Source organism: Sesamum indicum, linkage group LG11 (assembly GCF_000512975.1).
Source record: "Sesamum indicum cultivar Zhongzhi No. 13 linkage group LG11, S_indicum_v1.0, whole genome shotgun sequence".
NCBI classification, from domain to species: domain Eukaryota; kingdom Viridiplantae; phylum Streptophyta; class Magnoliopsida; order Lamiales; family Pedaliaceae; genus Sesamum; species Sesamum indicum.
This window is the reverse complement of record NC_026155.1, coordinates 2567106-2578458: the sequence shown is the minus strand read 5'-3', so window position 1 is coordinate 2578458 and position 11353 is coordinate 2567106. Positions and strand designations below refer to the sequence as shown.

The 11353-nt window shown below is 36.8% G+C and overlaps 1 protein-coding gene across 1 annotated transcript in view; it reads left to right on the top strand.

Moving 5' to 3' along the window:
* Positions 6103–11353, top strand: part of LOC105173274 (leucine carboxyl methyltransferase 1) — a 6313-nt gene continuing 1062 nt past the window's right edge. The window contains exons 1-11 of the mRNA XM_020698105.1: positions 6103–6131; positions 6850–6938; positions 7046–7185; positions 7494–7541; positions 7805–7886; positions 8013–8115; positions 8816–8936; positions 9101–9148; positions 10457–10540; positions 10889–10953; positions 11119–11170. Coding sequence (XP_020553764.1) covers positions 6872–6938; positions 7046–7185; positions 7494–7541; positions 7805–7886; positions 8013–8115; positions 8816–8936; positions 9101–9148; positions 10457–10540; positions 10889–10953; positions 11119–11170 — 810 coding nt within the window. The 5' untranslated portion in view covers positions 6103–6131; positions 6850–6871. The remainder of the gene's footprint in view (positions 6132–6849; positions 6939–7045; positions 7186–7493; positions 7542–7804; positions 7887–8012; positions 8116–8815; positions 8937–9100; positions 9149–10456; positions 10541–10888; positions 10954–11118; positions 11171–11353) is intronic.

Sequence of the window (11353 nt, the reverse complement as noted above, 5' to 3'; positions counted from 1 at the left end):
TTAATATTTTATTTTTATTGAAATTCAAATCTTCATTCTATTATTTTCTATCTAACTAAATTTTCTAAACTTCACAGGTCTATATTTAATTTATCAACCAACTCATAAGAATTCATTCACTCAAACCCTTCATATTTTTAAAAGTATCGTTCTCAATAATATCCCTTAATTGAATTATTACAAAAACCTAGGGGCGTGGATATCTTTAGAGAATCTCCACGTAGAGATCTAAATCCGAGGAGGGGAGTCAACGCTTGAAGCCTATTCACCAAATCAATGAGGGTAACATTCTCAGTTTAATTTTTACTCATTCCTTTGTTGTGATTCTTGGGCTATGTATGCAAGTAAATTATTTTAATACATCGAACACCTAAGAAAGATCAAGGGTACACCTCTTGATCAAGATTTATGTTTGTATGATTTTATTAATTTTTTTTTGCACTTCCTCCATGCTTGCCGGGTCGATCCGCTCTCTACACGATTGTGTTTCTCCACTTGATCAACGTAGAAAACCATTTTCATATTTGATCACTCGTTGTGGCCATAGACTCCCAGGAGCACAACACACATCAGAACGCACAGAGTATCGTTATCATCTCATGATAAGCAATGGACCTCTCTTGAAACTCACCAATCTTCGTACATGTTCTAACTGCACTGGAACAATACTTATAATAACCACATCGAAATATGATCATCTTTTACCAGACCCTAGATACAGTCATCCCATATATAAGATTGTATGAATTTGAGGACTAAACCCCATACTATCGGAGCCAAGGAGTCAAGTTATACCGACCAAGCCTCACAAGCTTCCATATGACGACGTCCCAAAAGTCAGTTCAGTCAGCTTGACAACCTTTGTTAATCACCCACTAAAATTACATAGACATCATACGTCAGTCGCCTATGAAATACGATACTCATCATATGGACGCGATATTTAGTTAAGTCTCAATAGAATCCTCAATGCTTATTCTTAGGGCTCTCAACTTGGAACATTTCAGACCCAACCCTCAAAAGTTAGTTCCATAGTTATCATCAAATGCGCAGCCCAACTTCATTGATTGATGAGTGATCTATAAGAGTAAAAACACCAAAGTAAGACCAAATGAATACCTACTCTTATTCATTTAATTCAATATTATAGACTGAAAAGAAATTGCTTAAACAGATTATAAAACAATAAATCTAATTCGCTTTTTGGTCACATATTCTTACATCCTTGTCCCATTAAATTTCCACCACACACCCCACCCCCGTCTCTAATCCAAGCTATGACTTCGTGTCAATGACCCTTGTCAGAGTGTTGATTATGGTGTTAGCGTATCGATAAAAGGTACTTACCATTTCTATCAATCTCTTCTCATGGCCACTTCGCCACACTTATGCTTCTTAGCGCTACTACTAGTTCCTTTTGATGCACTGGATGAGTTGATTGGAGGATCAATATTCATGTTGATTGTTGGTTCGGGATTCCACTCCACAGTTGGGATATAGTAGTCTTGTGTTTCTTGTACCTCCTCATCTCTAGCGGCTTCTCAAGCATCATTAACATCCTCCACTATATACTTGGTTGCTCTATATTTTCCAAACATTTCACGCCATGCAGAGAAGTATGGCCATAATTTGAAATGCGTAGATTTAGCAGTGGACTATTCCAAAAATATTAAAACTTAAAAATTAGGTTTATTGAGTGGTGTCACAGTGAAACTGTTGGAATAGGTGACGAAAAACCAATTAGATTAGCGGTTTTAATAAACATCCAAGCAATCATTATTTAAGCAGTATTGTCCCAACGAATATGGTTAAGTATTCTTTTTTGGCACATGTATCTGTTGTGCTTACCAAATTACTTTAAGTACTGTTTTGACGTCATAACAGATGTCCACAGGCCACTTAAAAACCCATGTATTTGGGGACGCATTAGATGGCGGCTATAAAACCAACTATTGAGGGTTGGTCTGAAAAGTTCCAAGCCTAGGACCTCGGGACTGGGCATCGAGAGTCCATTTAAACTTGCACAGAGTATTGCATGCATTTGATGAGTGCTACGTTTCATCGGTGACAAACATAGGACGTCTATGTAATTTCAGTGGTTTGGTTGACAAGGTGGTCAACTGACTGAACTAACTCACGGTGATTGTCATATGGAAGCCTTGGAGGCTTAGTGGGTAGACTTGAATTCCTAACTTCATAGTACGGGAGTAGTCCTCAGACTTGAGAAATCACGACAGTCACGTGCATACAACGATTATATCTTGGATCTATCGAAATGACAAGGGGCTGAATCTCAGCGGATCGTGGCAGCAAGGCCACTCTGCCGCTTACAATACCCCGTCGTGTATTTAAGTCGTCTGCAAAGGATTTTACCCGCCGCTCGATGGGAATTGTCGTCTGCAAAGGATTCCCCCCGCCGCTCGATGGGAATTGTACTTCAAGGCGGCCAGCGCGGCTCGTCCGCCGCGATGGCTTGGCCAACGACACGTGCCCTTGGGGGCCCAGGGGCCCCTACTGCGGGTTGGCAAGCGGACGGCGGGCGTACGCGTCGCTTCTAGCCCGGATTCTGAGTTAGAGGCGTTCAGTCATAATCCAGCGCACGGTAGCTTCGCGCCACTGGCTTTTCAACCAAGCGCGATGACCGCGACATTGTCATCAGTAGGGTAAAACTAACCTGTCTCACGACGGTCTAAACCCAGCTCACGTTCCCTATTTGTGGGTGAACATGAGAGGTGATTGTGTCACAGACATGATCATCACAAGCCTTGTTAGTGCAGTCGGAGTATGTAACAAGGACGGTGAGTTCCGAGAAGAGGATCCGTCCACTGTCAGTATGTGATAGAGGTATCTCCTATGCACTTGGAGATGTGTTCATGCTTTATGAATCTGTGGCCACAGCCGTTGATCGAATAGGAAAAGGAGGTTCCTATATCGAGACACTTAGCATAATGCAATTTTAAATATTAAGTATAGATGCCTAATCTAAGATGGGAACCGACACCTAATTTCATGCCCTAGACTAAGCAGGGAGATGGTAGACGAAAAGACCGTACCCGTATGGACTCGAGAGCCTAAACGTTCACACGGTAATTCACTTAGTCTCTAATGCCCTGGACCATTGCTAGACGGCCACCCATGGTGACAGACTTTTTTTATTAAGGGTTAATCAAAATTGTTAAATTAAATTCAATTTAATTAATAATAGTGTAAGAACTAGCCCAAGTCTAGCTGAAAGGTGAACCTAAAGAGTCACACACAAATCACCAAAAAGGAACAAGGAATTAATTTGGAATCAATTCCACAAGTAATTAGATTATTTACAAAGAGAGATCCATTGGATGAAAAAGGGCCCAAGAATAAATTAATGGCACTAATTTATATTGGGTTTGTCCTTATAACTTAATAAGATGGATTTTATTCAATAATAAGGATAATTTGGGCTTATGTATTTAATTAGATTAAATACAAGTTGGGCTCAATAAAATTGGATTTAAAAATTCATTGGGCTTGTAATTTTAAGGGTAAAAATCGGCGAAACCCATTATTTTGAGCCCATAGAAAATTCTATAAAAAAAAGTAAATGGCTAGCACATTGTAATTTTGGAAAGTACAATTCTAACCATTTCGGGGACCTCTTTATTTGGAATAAAGAGAAATGTGCCTTGTAGACAATAGAATGTATTTAGAAGCATTCTTAATTATCAAAGGTATATATATGAAATATAATAATTATAATCATTATTATACAACAAAAAAAAATTCCCTCTTCTCTTCATAGCTCTCCGCCGCCCCCTTCTCTCTCTAGTACTAGGTGCGTTTTTCTCTTCTTCTCTTCTAGCAAAGAGGACGTAAAGATCCCGACTCCAGTTGGTGTGGACGAATTAGAGGCCTGCTATGTTGGAGCCTCAAGTAAAGAGCATTTCAAACGACCGTGAAAAACGAAGGTATCATTTTTTACCCTAATATTTTCTGTTTTGATGATTATACATCAACACCATGTTTGTTTTTTATTTTTTTAGTATATAGAACACCCGGAAACTCCAAGGGTACACCCCTTGGATTCATTTAATTTTTATTGTTACGCAATTTTATTTTATCGCTTTCACTAGCGCGTTCTCGGACCGTACCATGCGATCCTTCATAAACATATAGATGTAAGAACGAAAAAATTAGCTATATTTAATTTTGATTTAATTTACCTTAACGTATTCATCCCAGATGTGATTCTCGTCAACGACATCATTTTCTTACTCTCATCCCTTCCAAATCCACTTTTAGACATCATACTTATCACCATGTTGTATTGCTTTTTCCATATATGGATTTCTGAGTTAATATAGGGCTCCACTCAAATGTAGGAGTTTGAAAAAGCATTCAGCACGTGGCCCTCAAGTTGTAGCCGATACCCGTTTCAAAATCCATTATCGCACTTTCAACCACTAGTTATTATTGACTTAAGTGCATTGAGATTACCCCCTCCTCCCTAGCAGTCCAAGTATGCCGACTACCACACTTTTCCTTCGTTGCACCATGACAACGAATCAAATTGTTATCGTCATTGTATGGTCGTTGTAATACAACACTGATGCTATGTTCAGTACTTTTCAAAATCATCGAAATAATTAAAATAAATATGTTTAACCCGGGAAAATATTTCAAACAAGTATATTGTTGTATCTACTAAAGTTACATATTCAAAACACATAAGAAGAAGGCTTGTAGAGAAATATGTGGAATGAAAAAAGTTATTTAATAATTTGATCAATTGAAACACAATAGACATTAAACATGTGGGAAAAACAATTGAACATTCATAATTAATATTTCGGCAAAAATGCAAGCAATCCTCTTGTGATATTGCAAATGAGCAAATTACCCCCTTATAAAAAAATAAATAGCAATTTACCTCCCTGTATATTTTAAAATACAATAATTTATCCCCCTATGATTTTTAAAATGACGCAATTTACCTCCCTGTATAAGGGGGTAAATTGTTTTATTTTAAAAAAGTACAGGAAAGTAAATTGCTATATTTTTTTCATAGGAAGTAATATGCTCATTTTTAATATCATAGGGGGATAAATTGCTATTCACCCTTAATATTTCTAAAACCATAACATGAAAATTGAAAAGATGCTAACCAATGTTCAACAAATTAAAATATTACAACCAACATGTCAAATAAAGGTGCTAGCATTACAGCAATTGTAAATACTATTTCTCGGTTATGTAATCAACATTAGAAAGACCAAAATCAACTATTGTGAGTCAACCACTCATTATATATAGTCGTTGTCAATCATCTCGCCAATTTGTCCAAGTGGGGTTTGTATCAATTGTTGGAATAGATTCAGCATTTGAGCTACGGATGGGTTTGTTTGTTTAAGGAATTTCTAGTTCAATCGGATATCCGAAATCTCATTAGGAATGAAATTGTGCAGTAAGCAGCAAGCTATGATAATTTTATTTTGCACTTCAATAGGATAGAAAGACTGACTTCTCTATATACCTCATCGGATTTTTAACAAATCAAACATATGCTCGATAAAATTCCTAACAAAAGGGTGGTTCAAGCTAAGGGTGTAAATGGGCCGAGCTCTAGTCGAGCTCGACAAAAATTCTGGGTCGAGCTCGAGCTCGAGACCCAATACCCAGAAGTAGATGGGGTTTTAGTGAACACAAAATCAGTGAATGGATTAAAGGATTTAAAGGTGTGGATTTCAAATTTAAATCTATTTTTTCTTTCATTTATTATAAAGCATAATAGGTACATAATAATTATTTAGGGATAATACATAAATTATAATTACTTATATAGAAAATTATAAATATTGATAATATTATATTTGAGTCTAAGCTATTTCAATTAATTAGCTTGAAAATTTGCCTTCTATAGTTCTCACCGTTTCTTCTGAAGTCGCGGAATTGGGTCAGCGGGTTCCCATGTCCAGGTGTCAAAAAGCGCTTTTGGCAATTCTATTCCTTTTCCGTTTCATATTCTTCTGTTCGTCAGTGCGTCAAATTTGATGGCGAAACCGGCAGCCGATTCGCGAAGCAACAGAGCGGCGGGTTAGGGCACAAAACACGAAGGCTCCGCCCGCCACAAACGACGACGCCTCCGCCAGCAAGCTGTACGTTCTCCTCGTTTCTCTCGTGCCTTTGTTTTCTGTTTCATGGTGATGCCATTTTATTCATATGTAAATTGAGATTTGAGATAATCATACTCGTGTTACATTATACGGTGAAACTCTGAATTAGAGGGTGTGGCAGGAATATAATCCAAGGAGTTTGAAGCGGAAGGATTGTAATTGTGTGATTATATGTTTTAGGTTTTCCCTTTTCTCCTTATGCCGGGTATCTTCAGTTTAATGCAGTTAAGGTCTGGATTCTGATTCTCCCAAGGGCAGAATAATGTTATGATTTTCTTTTTCTCTTTATTTTGGTTGAGCACTTGAAAGCTGTTCTGATAAGATGACGTAAGTTAACTCGAATTTGGGTGGATTAATTTGGCTAATCTGCGGCAGTTTTTAGCATGAGGAAATGGTACTTGCATATTTCATTTGAAATGAAGAATTTTCTTCTCTTGAATAGGGTCCATTTGAATAAGAAATGGTAGTCATTGAAGATATACTGATAAGCCATGTATTCTGATGCTACTGAGACACAACATGGTTCGCCCAACTTGACTTCCTAAATAATTGCAAAAGTCAGATCTATGTGTTGTCGTGATGGTTATGAATGTCGATCTCGACCATGCTGTGTTTAGTTTCTAAGAATTCTGTATTGACACAATTCTGCTGTGAATGCAAGTGTAACTCTTGCTAATGCTATCCACTTTGCTGTGAAAAGGTCTTGTGTTAAAAAGGGATACATGAAAGATGACTACATTCATTTGTTCGTCAAAAGACCTGTAAGGAGATCTCCAATAATTAATCGTGGTATGATTTGGATGTTTCCCTAAACTTTGTGCAGCATTTCAAATTTTGTTGTATTTGTATATGGTCTTATTTCGTTTTGCTCACATGTTTCTGTAATTGATCTAAAGGATACTTTGCTCGGTATGCTGCACTTAGGAAGCTTCTTTATGAGTTCCTTGACTGTGGGATGACTGGGGATGAGAAAGGCATCAGGAAGCAAATATTGTCTCTTGGGGCTGGCTTTGATACGACATTTTTTCAGTTGCAGGTGCTTGAGTTTTCATGTGAGATGTTATTTATCGTCTTGCTAGTAGAGAGTTCTTGTTAGAGCTTTCCATCTATCATATATATTTCTTTTTTTTTTTTTTTTTTTTTTTTTTTCCAATATTTCTTTTTTTTTTTTTTTTTTTACTTTGTTCACCTTTCTTTTTAGTTTGCAATAGTTTCTTCGATACACCACGAGCCAGTGGTTGTTTTCCATTTAACCATTCTTTTTTTTTTTAATGCTTTTAAGGTATTTCTCTCACATTCATGTGAAAGTGATGAGCCTTCAAGTGATCTCTTCTGTTTCTACAGGATGAAGGGAAAGCACCTTATCTTTATGTGGAGTTAGATTTCAAAGAGGTAGAAATTTGGTACACTTATAATTGTCTCCGCTCTATCCCACTAGCTTTCAAATCACTATCTCCTTATGCGTGCACACACACACATCGCCGAGAGGATTAATTAAGTTTGGCCACGTTGCTTCTATTTTTAACTGTATCTTCTTAGCATCCTTCTTGTTTAGTTAGTTGTAACGGTGATAAAACCTAACTGTTGAAACTTTTGATTCTAGTTTTGTTTTTGCCAGTTCTCTCATCTCATATCTCGGTGTTCCCATTTATTAGGTCACAAGTAAGAAAGCTGCCATCATCGAAAATTCTACTCAGTTAAGAAGCAAAATCAGTGAAGCAGCATCGATCTCTCAGGGTAAGAGTAGGCTTCTGACCTCAATAAATTTCACTAACTCACTGTGCTCCTATTCCTCATTTCTACTCCATAGAATGTCAATGTTTAAAATGGTATTTGTTTTACACAATATGGTAATTTATTCAGAAAAAGGGGAAGTGCTTGCCGATCACTACAAACTCCTCCCTGTCGACCTGTGCGATATACAAAAACTTGATGAAATAATTTCTTTGGCTAATATAGATCCAAGGTATGTGTATTTGCTTCAATTATTTTATTTCATATTGCATTATACCAAACGCTGCATGATCCACCTAGCAAAAAGTCTTATCTTCTCTTTGCCTCTTAGTGAACATTTCTTGTTCTTTCTATATAATCATTGAAGTTATAATAATATTTTTCATTATATTTTTGGGACTGCTATGTGATGAAATTGTTTTGCATATGGCAAAAATCACAACTAGAAATTGTTGCATCTTAATATTGATACTGTTGGACTTTGAGATGGGTCTCATGTGATACTTCCGTGCGGCATTCTTAACTTGTAAGGGCTTATTCTTTTGCTTGTCGTGCATTTCAAGCTCATCTTTATATGATTAGTGATAGCTAGTTATTCCCATACGTCCACCCTTATTTCTCAGTCAGTTCCTTTAGCTATGCATATATTATATATTTTTGTGTCACTAGAACACCTTCCTACTGCATAGGTAAGTCAAAGAAACGATTATTTACATACAAGCATATTTTCTCTGTTAGCATTAGTTACGAACAGGATTGTATGTTGAAATACGAATTAATTGAGTAATTCTTTCTTACTTGTATTTGTCTTTATCCAAATTAACATGCAGGTTCTTTTCCTCTGTGTGCATAAGTTCACTTTCCTCATGTTTTCTCTCCTAATATCCCCACTTTGAATGAGTTTAACTGTGTTGTTCTAATGCTATTATCAGTTTGCCAACATTTATAATTGCAGAATGTGTTCTTATATACTTGGATCCAGAGTCAAGCCGTGCTATAGTTGGATGGGCTTCTAGAACATTTTCTACGGCTGTATTTTTTTTATATGAGCAGGTTAAGGACCTCGCAAACTTCTCATCTTGAGTGTAGCTTGACTTTAATAATTCCTTTTCTACTTGGTCTGTTGCCCCATTTTTTTTCACTAATATGCCTGGCTTCGTTTGCTATTCAATTTGATGACGCTGTGGTGCCCTGACAATATTCTTGTGCTGCAACAGATTCGTCCTGATGATGCTTTTGGGCAACAGATGATTAGAAATCTGGAGGTATTGTTGTATTATCATGATACCAGTTACTTTTATATGAACTAGACTTAGTTGTTTATGCTTCGAGTGTCAATTTGTTTGCCTCTGTTTTGCTCTAAAATTTAGACTTTCTCACCACAGATTATACTCCAAGAAGTATGAGATTGGATCTGGAACAATACTAGTGTCGAGCTTTACCAATGTTACAACGAGGCCCCTTAAAAAACAATTACCATACAGTGCTTTATAGATGCCCTAGTATGAATAGTTGGTTTGATACACAGTTATACATGGAAATATCCTAGTAGAAATCCTTTTGAGCAACCCTGCACATAAGAAAATTCTCCAAAGTAAATCTTCTCTTGCTTTGTCTATCGAAATTATTTCCTAACATGTGTTTAGAGTCAGATCAGTTTCCCGACCCAAACTCTTGCAATCCCAGTTCCCAACTTTGCCAACAAAATCTTTTCTGTTGCGTCCTTGCCACTTGAGGAAAAGATCGGTAGCAGACAGCCAATTCCTTAAAATAAGAGGGATAAAATAATAAGAATCATACTTCACATTGCGTATGTAAAAGCAAAATAACAATCAGCTCTATTGAGACAATTGAGAGAAACTTTGAAGGAGAGTGTAGTATGGAAACAAGTGCGTATAGCATTTGTTTTTGAGGTGGAGAAATCTTCATTGGAGGAATACTTTTAGGAGTTTGAGTAGCGGCCTTGTGTCACAACAACTCCCTGGCTCTGATGCGACACAAACAACTTCTGTGCAAAGTAATTTGGTAGGAGCTTAGGATGGATGGTTGGTCTATTAACTCTGCCAAACATGTAGACTTTCAAAGCTAATGATCAATTGCATATTATTGATCTTATTCTGGTTAATTATCTGATCCATGGACTATACTGTCCTCTCAATTCAAAATTTTGAATTAGGGCATCGGGAAAGGGTTTCTCATTTTCTTTTCTTTTTTATACTTGAGGTCCTTGTGTTTATGAGCTGATTCAGAGATTTCACTCTTTCATAATGTTTGCTTGATAAGACTCTTCAATCTGTTGGTTCTCCCTATTCTTTGTTTTGGAGATGGAATTTTGCTCGAATACTTGTATTATGATTATGTACTCTTTGGCAAATAAAGTTGAGCATTCTAAAATGAACTAAAGTCATCTCCATCATGATTTATTAGTGTGGTGATGAAATTTTGCAATCTCATACTCCTGGAGATCTGCTAGAGACAGGATGACAATGTATTCCCTATCTGAAAGGGATTAATGATTATTTCATAAGATATTCTGTGACGAAAACAGTTGATTATAATGGTTTTGATCTCAGAGTCGAGGATGTGCACTATTGGGCATTTATGCCACACCAACTTTACATGCAAAGGAAAGACTTTTCCTTGACCAGGGATGGCAGGTATGCTCTCAGGATGATGTGAAATTGTGGTAGAATTTGTTAAGATGTAAAGCAACTGCGAACACCCTTACCCCACCCTGCCCCAAGATTTATTATCTCATCTTGCATTAGACGAAACTGATTTAGGTACCGTGTGATTTTACTTTAGAAATGTTATATTGAATGTACAATAAAGAGCTTATTGGTTGCGTAATGATCTATTACATTTGGATTATCATAGTAAATGATTCCTTCCTTCTAATCTTTTACTTTGGGGATCCCTTTCTTGGTTAATTCTTTCTTCACTGTAGAGTTGGCTGCTTTGCCTTTTCCTTATATCTTATGCTTGTATCTGTTGAGGTCCTCTAGAGAGCTGTTGCCTGGGATATGCAGAAAGTTTATAGCACGTTTATTGAAGCCCAAGAAAGACGCAGGTATATCTGTGGGTGTGTATATATATCTTTTATCTTAGAGTTATTCAATCTTTTTAAAGATCTATGTGTGTACTTCTGCTCCTCTTTTATCTCTTTTAACTTTTATGGGATGCTGAATGTATGTAGGATTCTTTTGAAAAATTCGTTATCTTCTACTTTGAACAGGATTGAACGGCTGGAATTATTCGATGAGTTCGAAGAGTGGTATATGATGCAGGCAAGTATCTTACGTCCTTCCCCTATGACAAATAAAAAATCTTTTATTACCATCCTCTTCCAGTGGGAGAAAATAGTGTCTTTTGAATGCAGTTCTGTAAGTTCATGTTATCCTCGAAGTCCTTGATACTACTGTATCCTGAACTACAGTTTTAGTGGGCGTTCTGTAACCTGAAATCTATTC